This window comes from Schistocerca cancellata, chromosome 8 (genome assembly GCF_023864275.1).
Source record: "Schistocerca cancellata isolate TAMUIC-IGC-003103 chromosome 8, iqSchCanc2.1, whole genome shotgun sequence".
NCBI lineage: Eukaryota > Metazoa > Arthropoda > Insecta > Orthoptera > Acrididae > Schistocerca > Schistocerca cancellata.
In genome coordinates this window covers 160373628-160394098 of record NC_064633.1, presented here as the reverse complement: position 1 = coordinate 160394098, position 20471 = coordinate 160373628, and the positions used below count along the sequence as shown (strand labels likewise).

Genomic DNA, 20471 nt, shown 5'->3' with positions numbered 1-20471 from the left:
GTCTCCACCATTCCCGCCCCTTTACCTCCTGAATCCCTGCTCATCACTATTAATGCCACTCCCCTATGCATCAACATCCCTAACACACCTGGTCTTTCTACTATTGAACACCAGCTTTCCCAACATTCTTCAGACTCCAAACTCACAACCTCATTTCTCATACACCTTACTAACTTCATCCTAACACAAAATTACTACTTCTTTGAAGTGAAGGTATACAGACAAATCTGTGGCACAGCCACAAGCACCAGCAACCATCTAGAGGAAACCTTCCTAGCCTCCCTAAACCCGAAACCCCTGGTTCAAGTTCTTTGATGATATCTTCATGATCTGGAAGCAGAGCCAAGACAACCTATTCTCATCCCTTCACAACCTCAACACCTTCTCTCTCCCATCTGTTTCACCTGGTCCTCCTCAACCCAGCATGCCATCTTCCTGGATGCTAATCACCTCCTCTCTGAAGGCTCTATCCACACCTCTGCCCACAAACCCACCAAATAGGCTGGCCACACAGGGACATAATATCTAAAGGACAAACACACTATACTGAGGGTCCCACCAAGGTCTTCAGAGACAGGCACTCTCCTCCTCGTCCCCCTCCCCGCAGACCTCGTCTGCAAACAGATCTGTTCATTCATTTGCGCGCGCACACACACACACACACACACACATATACACACACACACACACACAAATTGTCCCACCACCCCCAAGCACAAGTTACAAAGGAGTGTCCCATTTGATACCCATTACCATCCTAGACTGTAACAAATGATCCATGTCCTTTCACAGGCGGCCTGGGCTTTCACAGGTGGCCTGGCCTTTCACAGGGCAGTATAAGCCTGTGACAGACCTGGAATAGGAAGTTGTCAGTAGTTGGATTGGGCAGGTTTTGCATACAGATATGATGCCTGTAGCTATGAGGTTGAGATTAGGAGTGGCTTAGAGACAGATTAGGATGTTTGGAGTTCTGGTGGGTGACAGAACACCACTTAAGGAAGAATATGAAAGTTATTGAGTAGTATGTCTTTCATTTCAGGGCATGATGCTCAGTAACTAAAGCCCTGATGAAAGATGTGATTCAGTTGCTCCACTCCGGGATGGTATTAGGTGACAAAGGAGGCACTCCTTTTTGGTTGGTTCCTGGGATGGTGGTGGTGGTGGTCAGGTGCTATAGGGGAAATACCGAGCACTGGAGGAGAAGTGCTGTTCTAAACTAAAGCCTGCACTCACATTTTTTTGTAAATATTAATTAGAGCCCCTCAACACACACACTTACATGGTGACTATTCAAAAAGATCTGTCACCCCTGCTTTGTTTAGTATTTGAAAAGAATTCTGCTGAAAATGCAACAAATGCAGTGATTTATTTTTGCCTAGGTTGTTAACCATTTGTAACTTTTGGAGTAGCGACATAAGTGGCAAATTTCGAGTCGAACCTACACATTTCTGTTGTTATCACATTAAAATTTGTTTCTTTTGCCAAAGCACAGCAGAATTTATACAAAATCACATCACTGACATGTTGTGCAGATGCAATTGTGAGAAAATTCTGAAACAGTTATTAACTGAGGAACTGAAGAAAAACTAAGGTCAGAAGCTTATGATAAAGCATATGCTTGGAACAAAAATTAATGTGTATGTCTTCGTTTATGTTGTTCCAAAACCCACAGCATCTCATCCACTATCAATGGCCCTTAAAAATTATTTTATTTCATCAAAAAAGTCTGTAGTTAGTTGAATAACATGGTAGATAACGAGATTTTGTTTAATAACCATATGGAAAAATACTCTCCTCTTTGCATGCCACCATTTGTGAAAATCCCATTTCAATATTTCCAACTGTTTATGAAATATGGGGAACATTGTGGATATTTAACTCTAGATTTATTGCTGACACGCATGGCAAATGAGTGTGCTACATCAGATCAATTTTCTCTTGATTGGTGACAGAGACCTCCACCCGTGTCTAAAGAAAAATTCAATACATTAGCTAAATTTCATATGGAGCAACATATTATGGAATATGCACCAAATACAAAATCTTAGTGACTTCAATTTTTCATTGCAAACTTTTTTGAGTTTTGTGCAGTGCCTTCCTTCCATGCAAATACAATACTATGATCCTAAACGAAATGATGGGCACATCATGAATCTGACATATAAAGCTGTAAGTAGCATAAACATGAATTTTTTTTTCACTGAATAATTTCTGTAAAATCATTTGAGAAAAATTGCAGGGTGTGCGCTTTGTTTCTGTTATTGCCAACTGGTTGAGAGGGAGCAAACACCGTTGGCCTCCCCTTCTGAACAAATGAACTAACAGAGCTTCAGTCTGAAACTGGTAACTGCACATCAACCACCATATCCTGCACAGACTACTTCCAGAATATTTTCCTCAAGAGAATACATAATTATTGCGCCACATACACTAGAATTGCATGACCTCAGGAAAAATAGTGGCCATAGTTTCCCATTGCTGTCAGTCATTTGCAGTACCAGCACAGATTTCGTTAATGGTATGAGGCCAGATCAGTTGATCATCCAGGCTGTTGCCCCTGCAGCTACTAAAATGTCAATTGCTGCCCCTCTTAAGGAACCACACATTTTGTTTAGCCACTCCAACAGATACGCCTCCATCATGGTTGCTTCTATGGAACAGCTGTCTGTATCAGTGAGGTATGCAAGCTACCCTACCTTAGCAAGGTCTCCAGTTGGGAATGGAAGCCGTTACTAAGGATTGGCTAAAGAATCTTCATGCTGAGTGATACCAAACATTTAATTTTTGTAGAAAGGTGACGTTCACCGTTCCCTTCTTTTGTACAGTTTTCACAATTAAACTTGCTAAGCTCACTTTTTCTGATTTTTATGAGACACACTTTCAGAAAACAGAACTTAAATTACCTGGATTCCTGTAGGAGACCACAAGATACAGTGCCAAAATACATCCCAAGGTGATGAGAGCTGTCCACCAGCTTATCAGGAACATTATACTTACACACAATGTAGAACCGAGGAGGCATATCCACATGTTGTAATACTGTGAAGGAAAATGTTGCAATATAGGTTACCAATATTAAATATACATTTATTTTGATTTATACATCCATGCAGGGAACAGAAATTGTATACATATATTTATACAATGCAAATGGCAATTTTTTTTCTTTTCTTATATTCAAGTACTCACAAAAACATAGAAATAAAAATGCAGCAATTATAATATTAACAAAAATGGGGAAAAACAAGAATGACTCTGGTTCTGGCAAATCATCCTGCAGGGGGTTTTCATGGGAAAGTTACATATTATGCTCAATCTATCCCCCAAACTGCAGCAATAGCCTCTCCATTAAATCTGTTTCAGAGAAAAAGAATCACTTTCCAATAGTCTGGAGACTGTCACCAAACATTTCTCAAGCTGAAGTAACGTCTCTAAACTGCTGTTGCCTGACAATGTATTGGCCTGGTTTATCTCTTGTATTAGCCATCAACACATTACCATATGGCATTGAGGCCTTTGTACCATGTAAGCACGGGTTAGAGTGGACTATCACATGTGGGCTTCATTCATCATGACATAAGAAAATGATTGCCAGATAGAAGATGTGGCACTGGTAATTATCTCTGGTGTTCAGAAGTTTGACAGTTTCCTATATGGCAACTAACTTCATCTGGTCACAGATCATAAGCTGTTGTCTGCATTTGGCCCTGTGACAAAGTTGCCTGAACTGACCTCTCAGGTTAGAACACTGGGCTCTCTTCTAATCAAATTATGCTGTTCCATTCATTATTGTCCATTGCCCTAGAATGCGAATGTAGATGCACCATTGCTACAGATGATTACAGAATACTACTAAGGCCCTGGAAACTATTTTTCTATTTAAGGTGTCCCACAAGCTCTCATCACCAATAATGGATTACTGTTTGTATCCAGTGATTTTCAGCTGTCTTACACCCAGAATGCTTTGAAGTATATTACCGTATCTCCGTTTCACTCTGTCTCTGTTGGCATGGCCAAATGTTTTGTTTGAATGTTTGTAATGTAGTTGGAAGAACTATTGATATTCATGCCCATTGATTCTGCAGTGCTTTTCTTTGTATCTTCTACCAAGCGTGATCCCCGATCATAGCCTGATGGAGGCCTTCTATGGACACCACCATAATTCCTCGTTAGGCCTATTGCAGCCTCTATTGATACAAGAGGAAGCAGCCACACCTTTTAAGGTGGGCATCTCCATCTGGGTGTGAATATTTGGATATTACCGCTGGCTAGATATGTGGCTCCATTACTGCCCATCAAGGCTGCCAACTAGTTCTGGTGCCAACACCTCAATGTATCCTTTAGGGGCACAGGAACCAATTTAGTTTGCATCATCTGGAGCAGTCTTCACCTTCAGATCTGCCACAAGGGGTGGGTGGCAACCTGCTTTGCTCACTCCAAGGATCACCAACAGCAAACACTGGGTTTCAGGCAGTGGATGCCAGACATTTCCAATTCTCCAGCCATCACCCTGTCCAGTCTACACAGGTTCTGAGGTAAGACCCACAGCCTTTTCCAGAACTAGCACTAAGCCACGAGTCTGACCCACTGTCACCTTCTGCCTACCTGGTGCTGGACATGGAAGCAGCTCCTCTACCACCAGTGCATCTCTACTTTTACTGCAGGTCGTGCCCACCTCTCCCTACCATAAACTGGCCAGTGCAGTTCTGACCCTATGGGGAAATTCGAGGGAGGAGGTATCTTATAATTCCACAAGATGTATCAACAGATCAGATGATATAATTATGCTTCAGTCCTATGAGGTCACTAGGTATGGCCCAGAAGGATACTGATATGGTCCTACTCAAGTCTGGATTTATCGTTAAGTAGGAATGGGGGTGGGAGGACTAGGCCAAGTTTCGGGGGATCGAGCAATACAGGCTCCAGAGATAGTGAGTAGTGTGCCTCAGAATAGGCAACTCTCTCAACCCAAAGCCCAAGGTACAGAGTGTGGAACATCGGAAACCAATGTTGGCTCTGCAATAATCATAAATACTGACGTTTCTTGTCTTCCCAAACCTTAAGTTGGAAGAGTGTATACAAACGGATATACCAAAATTATGGTCACTACACAATCAAACCAACAACCAGGCCACAATTCTCAATAATGATAGGTTAATTCTCAGACCTGTTGTGACCAGACAATACTATAGCCGATGGCCGTAAGCTACCAGGTAAACCTGCTGTGGGTAACACTATTAAATTCCCAGAATTATTTTACCTTTTAAATATTAACAGACATAGATAAAAGACTACAACAAGAGTGGCTGTAAAACATTTGGTAATAACAGTTGGTTGGTTTGTTGTTTGGGGGGAAGAGACCAGACAGCAAGGTCATTGGTCTCATCAGATTAGGGAAGGATGGGGAAGGAAGTCGGCCATGCCTTTTCAAAGGAACCATCCCAGCATTTGCCTGGAGTGATTTAGGGAAATCACGGAAAACCTAAATCAGGATGGGCGGACACGGGATTGAACCGTCGTTCTCTCGAATGCGAGTCCAGTGTGCTGGCCACTAGTAATAACAGTATTTTCAACTGTATGCTGATTGAACACTCAAGGCGCTCTGTCAAAAGGCTCTTCTTGTGGCTTGCTGCTAAACAAATTGTGATTCAGTGGTGCATGTTAATAACAACAGGGAATATCAACGGTGCTCTGTTTTTTTTTTTTTTTTTTTTGTTATGGTTTTAGGGCGCAAAACTGCTAGGGTCATTAGCACCCGGTCTATGACTTAGGAAACAGTAAAAAAATGAAAACGGAAACTAGCAGCAATGGGAACGAAAGTCATAAAATTGGAGAAACTAAAAGCAGAAGGAAGGCTTAAAAATTCACTACAGAAGGGGGTTGGTTGTCCCAAAAAAACTTCAAATAACTGACGACATTTCACTGGCACGAATGAACTCTAGAACGCGATCGGCCGATCGCGTGTCATCTGCTAAAATTGACGATATATCAGGTGACAGCTGTAGACGGGCACGTAATGGAGTAAAATAGGGGCATTCAATTAAAAGGCGTCTTACCGTCCACAACTGAGAACAGTGGGGACAGAGTGGGGGAGGATCGCCGCTTAAAAGATGTCTATGGCTAAAAAGACAGTGCCCTATCCGGAGTCTAGTTAAAATTACCTCCTCCTGACAACGCATTCGGGAGGAAGAGGTCCAAGCACAAGGAAGAGTTTTCACATCCCGCAATTTATTTTGGGGAAGTGTCGACCAGTGCGCGTGCCATAAATGAACAACACGACGACATAAAACGCGCCGTAGATCAGCGACTGGAATCGATGGAATAGCTGGCCAAAGAAGAGAGACTGCAGCCTTGGCTGCAATATCGGCCGCCTCATTTCCGCAGATACCAACGTGTCCCGAGAGCCAGAGGAACGCCACCGAGACGCCCCCCAGGTGGAGCAAGCGCAGACAGTCCTGAATCCGGTGGACCAGAGGGTGCACAGGGTAAAGAGCTTGGAGACTGAGGAGAGAGCTGAGAGAATCGGAGCAGATAACGTACTGTATCCGCTGATGGTGGCGGATGTAGTGGACAGCCCGGAGAACAGCGTAAAGCTCCGCAGTATAGACCGAACACTGGTCGGGAAGCCGAAAGTAATTTGGAGTGTCGCCAACAACATAGGCACTCGCTACACCTAACGATGTTTTCGAGCCATCGGTGTAAATAAATGTGGCTTCCGTCATTTGTGCACATAGAGCAGCAAATGCCCGACGATAAACAAGTGAAGGGGTACCATCCTTGGGAAATCGACAAAGGTCACGAGCAGGCAGATCCGGGGACGGAGCCAAGGCGGTGCTGTACCCCAAGTTGTCAAGAAGGTTGTAGGAAAGCGGAAGGGAAGAGAATGGAGCAGTTGACGGAAGCGGACTACCGGTGGTAGTAGGGAGGAGGGGCGGCCTGCATACCCTACATCAAAGGAGGCGTCGAAAAATATGTCATGGGCTGGATTAGCAGGCTTGGAAGACAGATGGCTGGCATAACAGCTCAGAAGGACTCCTCGCCGATTTGACAGCGGAGGTTCAGCAGTCTCAGCATAAAGGCTTTCCACAGGGCTGGTGTAAAAAGCTCCAGACACTAAACGTAATCCATGGTGGTGGATAGAGTCGAGACGCCGAAGAATAGACGGCCCAGGAGAGGAGTAGACTATGCTTCCATAGTCCAATTTCGAGCGCACTAAGGCGCGATAGAGGCAGAGAAGGACCACTCGGTCCGCTCCCCACGAGGTACCATTCAGGACACGGAGGGTGTTGAGGGATCGCAGACAGCGAGCCGAAAGATACGAAATGTGGGAGGACCAGCATAGTTTTCTGTCAAACATAAGACCCAAGAATTTAGCGACATCCGAAAACGGAAGGTTGACAGGTCCTAGATGTAAGGAGGGTGGAAGAAACTCCTTACGTTGCCAAAAATTAACACAAACGGTCTTACTGGGAGAAAAACGGAAGCCGGTTTCGATGCTCCAAGAGTGGAGGCGATCGAGACATCCTTGAAGACGTCGTTCAAGAAGGCTGGTCCGTTGAGAGCTGTAGTAGATCGCAAAATCGTCCACAAAGAGGGAGCCCGAGACATCAGGAAGGAGACAATCCATAATTGGATTGATGGCAATGGCAAACAGTACAACACTCAGCACGGAGCCCTGGGGTACCCCGTTTTCTTGGCAGAAAGTACGGGAGAGAGTAGTGTTCACCCGCACCCTAAATGTGCGCTCTGCCATAAATTCGCGAAGAAAAAGGGGCAGCCGACCTCGAAAGCCCCAAGAGAACAGTGTGCGGAGGATACCTGTCCTCCAACAGGTATCGTATGCTCTCTCCAGATCAAAAAATATTGCTACTGTTTGGCGTTTCCGGAGAAAATTATTCATGATATAAGTGGAGAGAGCAACAAGATGGTCAACTGCAGAACGATGCTTTCAGAATCCGCATTGGGCAGGTGTTAAAAGACTGCGGGACTCCAGCCACCACGCTAGATGGTAATTCACCATACGCTCCAAAACCTTACAGACACTACTCGTGAGAGAAATGGGGCGATAGCTAGAGGGGAGATGTTTGTCCTTTCCAGGTTTCGGAACGGGAACGACGATAGCTTCCCGCCATCGTCTGGGAAAAGTACTGTCGGTCCAAATTCGATTATAAAGGCGAAGGAGGTAATGCAGACTATGGGTTGATAAAGGCAGCAACATTTGGACGTGGATACCATCCGGTCCTGGGGCGGAGGAGCGAGAAGAAGAGAGTGCATGTTGGAGTTCCCGCATGGAGAAAATAGTATTATAGCTTTCGCGATTTTGAGAGGAGAAAGCTAGAGGTCGCACTTCCGCTGCACGTTTCTTCGGGAGAAACGCTGGTGGGTAATTGGAAGAGCTCGAAGTCTCGGCAAAGTGCTGACCCAACGAGTTAGAAATTGCGACGGGGTCCACGAATGTATCATGCACGACAGTGAGCCCAGAGACCATGGAGAAACTAGGTGCGCCTGAGAACCGTCGAAGCCGACTCCAAACTTCCGAGGAGGGAGTGAAGGTGTTAAATGAGCTAATAAAGAATTTCCAGCTTGCCTTCTTGCTATCTACATCTACATCTACGTCCATACTCCGCAAGCCACCTGACGGTGTGTGGCGGAGGGTACCTTCAGTACCTCTATCGGTTCTCCCTTCTATTCCAGTCTCGTATTGTTCGTGGAAAGAAGGATTGTCGGTATGCCTCTGTGTGGGCTCTAATCTCTCTGATTTTATCCTCATGGTCTCTTCGCGAGATATACGTAGGAGGGAGCAATATACTGCTTGACTCTTCGGTGAAGGTATGTTCTCGAAACTTCAATAAAAGCCCGTACCGAGCTACTGAGCGTCTCTCCTGCAGAGTCTTCCACTGGAGTTTATCTATCATCTCCGTAACGCTTTCGCGATTACTAAATGATCCTGTAACGAAGCGCGCTGCTCTCCGTTGGATCTTCTCTATCTCTTCTATCAACCCTATCTGGTACGGATCCCACACTGCTGTGCAGTATTCAAGCAGTGGGCGAACAAGCGTACTGTAACCTACTTCCTTTGTTTTCGGATTGCATTTCCTTAGGATTCTTCCAATGAATCTCAGTCTGGCATCTGCTTTACCGACGATCAACATTATATGATCATTCCATTTTAAATCACTCCTAATGCGTACTCCCAGATAATTTATGGTATTAACTGCTTCCAGTTGCTGACCTGCTATTTTGTAGCTAAATGATAAAGGATCTATCTTTCTGTATATTCGCAGCACATTACACTTGTCTACATTGAGATTCAATTGCCATTCCCTGCACCATGCATCAATTCGCTGCAGATCCTCCTGCATTTCAATACAATTTTCCATTGTTACAACCTCTCGGTACACCACAGCATCATCTGCAAAAAGCCTCAGTGAACTTCCGATGTCATCCACAAGGTCATTTATGTATATTGTGAATAGCAACGGTCCTATGACACTCCCCTGCGGCACACCTGAAATCACTCTTACTTCGGAAGACTTCTCTCCATTGAGAATAACATGCTGCGTCCTGTTATCTAGGAACTCCTCAATCCAATCACACAATTGGTCTGATAGTCCATATGCTCTTACTTTGTTCAATAAACGACTGTGGGGAACTGTATCGAACGCCTTGCGGAAGTCAAGAAACACGGCATCTACCTGTGAACCCGTGTCTATGGCCCTCTGAGTCTCGTGGACGAATAGCGCGAGCTGGGTTTCACATGACAGTCTTTTTCGAAACCCATGCTGATTCCTACAGAGTAGATTTCTAGTCTCCAGAAAAGTCATTATACTCGAACACAATACGTGTTCCAAAATTCTGCAACTGATCGACGTTAGAGATATAGGTCTATAGTTCTGCACATCTGTTCGACGTCCCTTCTTGAAAACGGGGATGACCTGTGCCCTTTTCCAATCCTTTGGAACGCTACGCTCTTCTAGAGACCTACGGTACACCGCTGCAAGGAGGGGGGCAAGTTCCTTCGCGTACTCTGTGTAAAATTGAACTGGTATCCCATCAGGTCCAGAGGCCTTTCCTCTTTTGAGCGATTTTAATTGTTTCTCTATCCCCCTGTCGTCTATTTCGATATCTACCATTTTGTCATCTGTGCGACAATCTAGAGAAGGAACTACAGTGCAATCTTCCTCTGTGAAACAACTTTGGAAAAAGACATTTAGTATTTCGGCCTTTAGTCTGTCATCCTCTGTTTCAGTACCATTTTGGTCACAGAGTGTCTGGACATTTTGTTTTGATCCACCTACTGCTTTGACATAAGACCAAAATTTCTTAGGATTTTCTGCCAAGTCAGTACATAGAACTTTACTTTCGAATTCATTGAACGCCTCTCGCATAGCCCTCCTCACACTACATTTCGCTTCGCGTAATTTTTGTTTGTCTGCAAGGCTTTGGCTATGTTTATGTTTGCTGTGAAGTTCTCTTTGCTTCCGCAGCAGTTTTCTAACTCGGTTGTTGTACCACGGTGGCTCTTTTCCATCTCTTACTATCTTGCTTGGCACATACTCATCTAACGCATAATGTACGACGGTTTTGAACCTTGTCCACTGATCCTCAACACTATCTGTACTTGAGACAAAACTTTTGTGTTGAGCCAACAGGTACTCTGAAATCTGCTTTTTGTCACTTTTTCTAAACAGAAAAATCTTCCTACCCTTTTTAATATTCCTATTTACGGCTGAAATCATCGATGCCGTAACCGCTTTGTGATCGCTGATTCCCTGTTCTGCGTTAACTGTTTCAAATAGTTCGAGTCTGTTTGTCACCAGAAGGTCTAATACGTTATCCCCACGAGTCGGTTCTCTGTTTAACTGCTCAAGGTAGTTTTCAGATAAAGCACTTAAAAAAATTTCACAGGATTCTTTGTCCCTGCCACCCGTTATGAACGTTTGAGTCTCCCAGTCTATATCTGGCAAATTAAAATCTCCACCCAGAACTATAACATGGTGGGGAAATCTACTCGGAATATTTTCCAAATTATCCTTCAGGTGCTCAGCCACAACAGCTGTTGAGCCAGGGGGCCTATAGAGACATCCAATTACCATGTCTGAGCCTGCTTTAACCGTGACCTTCACCCAAATCATTTCACATTTCGGATCTCCGTCGATTTCCTTCGATACTATTGCACTTCTTATCGCTATAAACACGCCTCCCCCTTCACTGTTCAGCCTGTCTCTACGGTATACATTCCAATCCGAGTTTAGGATTTCATTACTGTTTACGTCTGGTTTCAGCCAACTTTCTGTCCCTAGTACTATATGGGCATTGTGACCGTTTATTAATGAGAGCAGTTCTGGGACCTTTCTATAGACGCTCCTGCAGTTTACTATTAGCACATTAATATTGTTATTCCCTGTTGCATTTTGCCTACTCCTACCTTGCCGCGTCTCAGGAGGCGTCTTGTCGGGCCTAGGGAGGGGATTCTCTAACCTAAAAAACCCCCATGTGCACTCCACACGTACTCCGCTACCCTTGTAGCCGCTTCAGGCGTGTAGTGCACGCCTGACCTATTCAGGGGGACCCTACATTTCTCCACCCGATAGCGGAGGTCGAGAAATTTGCACCCCAGATCTCCGCAGAATCGTCTGAGCCTCTGGTTTAAGCCTTCCACTCGGCTCCAAACCAGAGGACCGCGATCGGTTCTGGGAACGATACTACAAATTGTTAGCTCTGATTCCACCCCGCGAGCGAGGCTTTCCGCCTTCACCAATTCCGCCAACCGCCTGTACGAACTGAGGATGACCTCTGAACCCAGACGGCAGGAGTCATTGGTGCCGACATGAGCAACAATTTGCAGTCGGGTGCACCCAGTGCTCTCTATCGCCGCCGGTAGGGCCTCCTCCACATCTCGGATGAGGCCCCCCGGCAAGCAGACAGAGTGAACACTGGCCTTCTTCCCCGACCTTCCCGCTATTTCCCTAAGGGGCTCCATCACCCGCCTAACGTTGGAGCTCCCAATAACTAATAAACCCCTCCCCCCGTGTGCCTGCTCGGACCTTGCTGAAGGAGCAGCCACATGTCCACTCACAGGCAGAGCGGGCGATGCCACACGGCCAGCCTCCACATTGACCCTCCGCCTCGTGCGCCGCGAACGCCGCTGAACCCGCCACTCCCCTTGCGGAGAGGGTGGCCCAACCGCGCCCGGTACCGGCGAAGATGTCTCGACAGCAGGGACAGTATGTGAAGCATGTAACACCTGGGTTTTTTTTTTTTTTTTTTTTTTTTGTTGTGGTTTTAGGGCGCAAAACTTCTATGGTCATCAGCGCCCAGCCCGTGACCTAAGACAGTAAAAAACCGAAATTTAAAACCAGCAGCAATGGGAACAAAGTCAGAAAATTGGAGAAACTAAAAACAGAAGACTGCTTAAAAATCCACTACAGAAAGGGGGTGATTGTCCCCAAAAAAAAAGCTTCAAATGACTGACGTATTTCACTGTCACTAATAAACTGTAGAACGCGGTCGGCGGAGCGCGTGTCATCTGCTAAAATCGACGATAGATCAGGCGATAGCTGTAGACGGGAGCGTAACGGATTAAAATAGGGGCATTCAATTAAAAGGTGTCTTACCGTCCACAGCTGAGAGCAGTGGGGACAGAGTGGGGGAGGATCGCCGCTTAAAAGATGTCTATGGCTAAAACGACAATGCCCTATCCGGAGTCTAGCTAAAATTACCTCCTCCCGACGACGCGTTCGGGAGGAAGAGGTCCAAGCGCAAGGAAGGGCTTTCACTTCCCGCAATTTATTACAGGGAAGTGCCGACCAATGGGCATGCCATAAATGAGCAACATGGCGACATAAATCGTTCCGAAGATCGGTGAAGGGAAGCGACTGAATAGCTGGCCGAGGAAGAGAGACTGCGGCCTTGGCCGCTATATCGGCCGCCTCATTCCCACAGATACCAGCGTGTCCCGGGAGCCAGAGGAACGCCACCGAGACGCCCCTCAGGTGAAGCAAGCGCAGACAGTCCTGAATCCGGTGGACCAGAGGGTGCACAGGGTAAAGAGCTTGGAGACTGAGGAGAGAGCTGAGAGAATCTGAGCAGATAACGTACTGTATCCGCTGATGGCGGCGGATGTAGTGGACAGCCTGGAGAACAGCGTAAAGCTCCGCAGTATAAACCGAACACTGGTCGGGAAGCCGAAAGCGATTTGGGGTGTCGCCAACAATATAGGCACTCCCTACACCTAACGATGTTTTCGAGCCGTCGGTGTAAATAAATGTGGCGTCCGTCATTTCTGCACATAGAGCAGCAAATGCCCGAAGATAAACAAGTGTAGGGGTACCATCTTTGGGAAATTGACAAAGGTCACGGAGCAGGCAGATCCGGGGACGGAGCCAAGGCGGTGCTGTACCCCAAGTTGTCAGGAAGGGTTTAGGAAAGCGGAAGGAAAGAGAATGGAGCAGTTGACGGAAGCGGACTCCCGGGGGTAGTAGGGAGGAGGGGCGGCCTGCATACCCTACATCAAAGGAGGCGTCGAAAAAAAGGTCGTGGGCTGGATTAGCAGGCATGGAAGACAGACGGCTAGCATAACGACTCAGGAGGACTGCTCGCCGATTGGACAGCGGAGGTTCAGCAGTCTCAGCATAAAGGCTTTCCACAGGGCTAGTGTAAAAAGCTCCAGACACTAAACGTAATCCACGGTGGTGGATAGAGTCGAGACGCCGAAGAATAGACGGCCGAGCAGAGGAGTAGACTATGCTTCCATAATCCAATTGCGAGCGCACTAAGGCGCGATAGAGGCGGAGAAGGACCACTCGGTCCGCTCCCCAGGAGGTACCATTCAGGACACGGAGGGTGTTGAGGGATCGCAGACAGCGAGCCGAAAGATAGGAAACGTGGGAGGACCAGCATAGTTTTCTGTCAAACATAAGACCCAAGAATTTAGCGACGTCTGAAAACGGAAGGTTGACAGGACCTAGATGTAAGGAGGGCGGAAGAAACTCCGTACGTCGCCAAAAATTGACACAAACGGTCTTACTGGGTGAAAAACGGAAGCCAGTTTCGATGCTCCACGAGTGGAGGCGATCGAGACATCCTTGAAGACGTCGTTCAAGAAGGCTGGTCCGTTGAGAGCTGTAGTAGATCGCAAAATCGTCCACAAAGAGGGAGCCCGAGACATCAGGAGGGAGACAATCCATAATTGGATTTATGGCGATGGCAAACAGTACAACACTCAGCACGGATCCCTGGGGTACCCCGTTTTCTTGGGAGAAGGTACGGGAGAGAGTAGTGTTCACCCGCACCCGAAAAGTGCGCTCTGCCATAAATTCGCGAAGAAAAAGGGGCAGCCGGCCTCGAAAGCCCCAAGAGAACAGTGTGCGGAGGATGCCTGTCCTCCAACAGGTATCGTATGCTCTCTCCAGATCAAAAAATATTGCTACCGTTTGGCGTTGCCGGAGAAAATTGTTCATGATATAAGTGGAGAGAGCGACAAGATGGTCAACTGCAGAACGATGCTTCCGAAATCCGCATTGGGCTGGTGTTAAAAGGCTGCGGGATTCCAGCCACCAAGCTAAACGGTAATTCACCATACGCTCCAAAACCTTACAGACACTACTCGTGAGAGAAATGGGGCGATAGCTAGAGGGGAGATGTTTGTCCTTTCCAGGTTTCGGAACGGGAACGACAATAGCTTCCCGCCACCGTCTGGGAAAGGTGCTGCCGGTCCAAATTCGATTATAAAGGCGAAGGAGATAACGCAGACTATGGGTGGATAAATGCAGCAACATTTGGACATGGATACCATCCGGTCCTGGGGCGGAGGAGCGAGATGATGAGAGGGCATGTTGGAGTTCCCGCATGGAGAAAACAGTATTGTAGCTTTCGTGATTTTGGGAGGAGAAAGCAAGAGGTCGCACTTCCGCAGCACGTTTCTTCGGGAGAAACGCTGGCGGGTAATTTGAAGAGCTCGAAATCTCAGCAAAGTGCTGACCCAACGAGTTAGAAATTGCGACGGGGTCCACTAAGGTATCATGCGCGACAGTGAGCCCAGAAACCGGGGAGAAACTAGGCGCGCCTGAGAACCGTCGAAGCCGACTCCAAACTTCCGAGGAGGGAGTGAAGGTGTTAAATGAGCTAATAAAGAATTTCCAGCTTGCCTTCTTGCTATCGCGGATGACGCGACGGCATCGCGCACGGAGCTGCTTATAGCGGATACAGTTGGCCAAAGTAGGATGGTGACGGAAAATGCGAAGAGCACGTCGCCGCTCACGTATTGCGTCACGGCATGCCTCGTTCCACCAAGGAACTGGGGGGCGCCGGGGCAATTCGGAAGTGCGTGGTATTGAACGTTCCGCAGCTGTAAGGATAACGTCGGTAATGTGTGTGACCTCATCGTCGACGCTGGGAAAGCGACGGTCATCGAATGTCGCGAGAGACGAAAAAAGTGTCCAATCGGCTTGGGCAAACTTCCAGCGTCGCGGGCGCATATATGGCAGTTGAGGCTGCAGTCTGAGGACACATGGAAAGTGGTCACTCGAGTGTGTATCATCAAGGGCGAACCATTCGAAGCGCCGAGCTAGCGGAACAGTACCGACCGCAAGGTCCAAATGAGATAAGGTTGTCGTGGAGGCAGACAAAAATGTGGGGACCCCAGTGTTGAGGCAAACTAGATCCGCTTGGTGGAAGACGTCTAGCAATACGGAGCCACGTGGACAAGGGTGTGGAGATCCCCAAAGCGGGTGGTGGGCATTAAAGTCCCCAACCAGCAAATAGGGGGGTGGAAGCTGACCAAGAAGATGAAGGAGATCAGCTCGTGCCATTGGTGTGGACGATGGAATGTATACAGTACAAAGAGAGAACGTGTATCCGGAAAGTGAAAGACGGACGGCGACAGCTTGGAAGGAAGTGTTTAAGGGGATTGGGTGATAATGGAGAGTATCACGGAGAAGAATCATGAGTCCTCCATGGGCTGGAGAGCCTTCAACAGAGGGGAGATCATATCGGACAGACTGAAAATGAGGGAGAACAAAGCGGTCATGGGGACGCAGCTTTGTTTCCTGAAGACAGAAGATGACCGGCGAGTAGGAGCGTAAGAGGACCGACAATTCATCCCGATTGGCTCGAATGCCGCGGATATTCCAGTGGATAATGGACATGGGGTGAAAAGAGAATGGAGGAATGTGAGCAAAGTTGCTGTCAACTCAAAGACTGCTCGGAGCTAGCAACCGACAGCATGGAATGGCATTCAGCCGAAGGCAGAAGATCCTGATCCATAAGTTGGTCAGGAGCAGGCCCTGCCACCAGCGATCGGCCGGTTGACCGGCCACCAGCAGTGCGCCTCGGCGACACAGAAGATGGCCGAGGGCGATTTCCGCCAGGTGGTGCTGTAGAGGGGGCACGCCTTGGCGGAGAAGGAGAGGAACTGGGTTTCTTTGTAGCCTTCTTGGAAGAATGTTGTTTAGAGGAAGGAGGAACCGATGGTTGTGAAGCTGCGGTCCGTAAAAACTCTTCACGAGTATGCTCTTTTTTCGAAGACTTGGCGTCCGACTTTTGGGCTCGAGATGTAGCAGAACCCGACGAAGGGTGAGCCATAGAGTGGGCAGGCGAAAGTGGTGAGGTTGAACGAGCGATCTTTGCGCTGGCCGATCTGACGACCGTGGTACTAAAGGTGAGGTCGCAAGTCTGCGTGGCCGCCTCCTTTGTTGGCCGAGGAGAAGCAAGGACAGTGCTGTATTTTCCTGTCTGAGGCACGGTGGGCTTGCGACTGGCGAATAATTTTCGAGCAGCAAAGGTCGACACCTTTTCCTTCACCCTTATTTCCTGGATGAGCTTCTCATCCTTAAAAACGGGGCAATCTCGAGAGGAAGCAGCGTGGTCACCCATACAGTTGATGCAGCGAGGGGATGGAGGTGGACAAGCACCCTCATGGGCATCCGTGCCACACGTAACACATTTGGCTGGATTGGAACAGGACTGGCTGGTGTGATTGAACCGCTGACATCGATAGCAACGCGTAGGGTTTGGGACGTAAGGGCGAACGGAAATTATCTCATAGCCTGCTTTGATTTTCGATGGGAGTTGAACTGTGTCAAATGTCAAGAAGACAGTGCGGGTTGGAATGATGTTCGTGTCAACCCGTTTCATTACTCTATGAACTGCCGTTACGCCCTGGTCAGACAGATAGTGCTGAATTTCTTCGTCAGACAATCCATCGAGGGAGCGTGTATAAACGACTCCACGCGAGGAATTCAAGGTACGGTGCGGTTCCACCCGGACAGGGAAGGTGTGGAGCAGAGAAGTACGCAGCAACTTTTGTGACTGGAGGGCATTGTGTGTTTCTAACAACAGGGTGCCATTCCGTAATCTGGAACAAGACTTTACAGGACCTGCTATTGCGTCGACTCCTTTCTGAATAATGAAAGGGTTGACCGTGGAGAAGTCGTGACCTTCATCAGACCGAGAAACAACAAGGAACTGTGGCAACGATGGAAGAATCGTCTGTGGCTGAGACTCAGTATGCTTACGTTTGTGACTAGACTTAGTGGAAGGTGAGGAAACCATTGCGGAAGAATCCCCCATGATTACCGGCGTCTCCGATGGCGCGCTCCTCCCTTGTGGGGGCCCTCTCTGAGGGCACTCCCGCCTTAGGTGATTGTTCACACCTCAGGTCACACCTCCCGACAAACGGACGGAGGGACCAATCGGCATTTTCGGAAGGTATCAGCTCGGGTAATCACCCCTCCCTGGGCCTGGCCGTTACCAGGGGGTACGTACGTGTCCTACCTGTCTACCCGGGGCGGGGAATTACGCGTTACCCCGTCACCGGCTACGCACGAAGGGCGTGGGTCGGCCTTCAGACACGCACAGGGAGGAAGAAAGAGAAAGGGAAGGGAAGGAAGAGGGGTCTCAAACGCCGCAGCGGAGAAAAGAGAAAGAGAAGAGGTAAGGAAAAGAGAAGGACAAAGGACAAAGAGAAGGACAAAGGAAGGAAAAAGACAGAAGGACAAAGGAAGGAAGAAGACATAAAAGCAAGGAAGGCAAGAAATGCAGTACATTTACGAGCGTCCGTCTCCGGACGTAGGCACAAACCATACTCCCAGATGGGGAGAAAGAGAAGGATAGAGCCAGAGGTGAGGGGAGGAGGGGCGAAGATAGGGATGGGGAAGGATGCGGAATGGGAAGGTATGCAGCCCGGAAAGGAAGGAAGGCCACATTAGCTCGGGGTCCCGTGCTCGCTACGCACGTATCCACAAAAGAGTTGTGGACCCCCTGGGGGGAACACCTGGGGTGTACCCTGCGACGCACCAGACTCCCCACTGCCGCTACACTCCGAGGCAGCAGCCTGAAGACGGCTGACCGCGGCCATCAACACGCTCAGCTGTTCGCGAACAGTGGCCAGCTCCTCCTGCGTCCGTACACAGCAGTCACACATCCTATCCATCCTAAGGAATCAATTTACTGAAGAGAGTTGTTCAACCTTTAACTAGACTGCTAATTCACTAAAGGCGGCTGTTTATTCACTAAACTGGGGTTGCTAGCCACTTCTTGTAGAAAACAATTAAAATTGCACTACCTGTCTCTGGACTGTATTGAAAACAAACACTAGCACTACTGGCACTATGGTTGACTAAAGGGACTCTCTCTGACTGTATTCAAAACAAACACGAAATCTATGGAACACTATTAATAGCACCAGACACTTAAAGCTTCCTAAAAGCAAATACACACGGAAGAAGAAGTGACAAGTAAGAAAAATACAGTTAATACTTAAGGTAGCTCGCATGCCTCATTTCACCAAGGAACTGGGGGCGCCGGGGCAATTCGGAGGTGCGTGGTATTGAACATTCCGCAGCTGTAAGAATAACGTCGGTAACATGTGTGACCTCATCGTCAACGCTGGGAAAGTGACGGTCATCGAATGTCGCTAGAGACGAAAAAAGTGTCCAGTCTGCCTGGCCAAACTTCCAGCGTCTCGGACGCATATATGGCAGTTGAGGCTGCAGTCTAAAGACACATGGAAAGTGGTCACTCGAGTGTGTATCATCAAGGGTGAACCATTCGAAGCGCCGAGCCAGCAGAACAGTACCGACCGCAAGGTCCAAATAAGATAAATGTGTCGTGGAGGCAGACAAAAATCTAGGGACCCCAGTGTTGAGGCAAACTAGATCCGCTTGGTGGAAGACGTCTAGCAATAGTGAGCCACGTGGACAAGGATGTGGAGATCCCCAAAGCGGGTGGTGGGCATTGAAGTCCCCAACCAGCAAATAGGGGGGTGGAAGCTGACCAAGAAGATGAAGGAGATCAGCTCGTGCCATTGGTGTGGACGATGGAATGTATACAGTACAAAGAGAGAACGTGTATCCAGAAAGGGAAAGACGGACGGCGACAGGTTGGAAGGAAGTGTTTAAGGGGATTGGGTGATAACGGAGAGTATCATGGAGAAGAATCATGAGTCCTCCATGGGCTGGAGTGCCTGCAACAGAGGGGAGATCATATCGGATGGACTGAAAATGAGGGAGAACAAAGCGGTCATGGGGATGCAGCTTTATTTCCTGAAGACAGAAGATGACCGGCGAGTAGGATCGTAAGAGGATCGACAATTCATCCCTATTGGCTCGAATGCCGCGGATATTCCAGTGGATAATGGACATGGGGTGAACAGAAAATGGAGGAATGGGACCAAAGTTGCTGTCATCTCAAAGACTGCTTGGAGCTAGCGACCGACAGCATGGAATGGCATTCAGCCGAAGGCAGAAGATCCTGATCCATAGGTTGGTCAGGAGCAGCTCCTGCCACCAGCTATCGGTCGGTTGACCGGCCACCAGCAGTACGCCTCGGCGGCACAGAAGACGGCCGAGGGCGATTTCCGCCAGGTGGTGCTGTAGATGGGACACGCCTTGGCGGAGAAGGAGAGGAACTGGGTTTCTTTTGAGCCTTCTTAGAAGTATGATGTTTAGATGAAGGAGGAACCGATGGTTGGGAAGTTGCGGTACGTAAAAACTCTTCACGAGTATGCTCTTTTTTGGAAGGCTTGGTGTCTGACTTTTGGGCTCGAGATTTAGCAGAACCCGATGAAGGGTGAGCCATAGAGTGGGCAGGCGAAAGTGGTGAGGTTGAACGGGTGATCTTTGCGCTGGCCGATCTGACGACCGTGGCACTAAAGGTGAGGTCGCAAGTCTGCGTGGCCGCCTCCTTTGTTGGCCGAGGAGAAGCAAGGACAGTGCTGTATTTTCCTGTCTGAGGCACGGTGGGCTGGCGGCTGGCAAATAATTTTCGAGCAGCAAATAATTTTCGAGCAGCAAAGGTCGACACCTTTTCCTTCACTCTTATTTCCTGGATGAGCTTTTCGTCCTTAAAAACGGAGCAATCTCGAGAGGAAGCAGCGTGGTCACCCATACAGTTGATGCAGCGAGGGGATGGAGGTGTACAAGCACCCTCATGGGCATCCTTGCCACACGTAACACATTTGGCCGGATTGG

The 20471-nt window shown here is 48.1% G+C and overlaps 1 protein-coding gene across 1 annotated transcript in view; it reads right to left on the bottom strand.

Annotated features, from left to right (window-relative positions):
• LOC126094817 (bumetanide-sensitive sodium-(potassium)-chloride cotransporter-like) overlaps positions 1 to 20471 on the bottom strand; it is a 275910-nt gene that overhangs the window by 133486 nt on the left and 121953 nt on the right. Inside the window, exon 10 of the mRNA XM_049909392.1 lies at positions 2904 to 3039. Coding sequence (XP_049765349.1) covers positions 2904 to 3039 — 136 coding nt within the window. The remainder of the gene's footprint in view (positions 1 to 2903; positions 3040 to 20471) is intronic.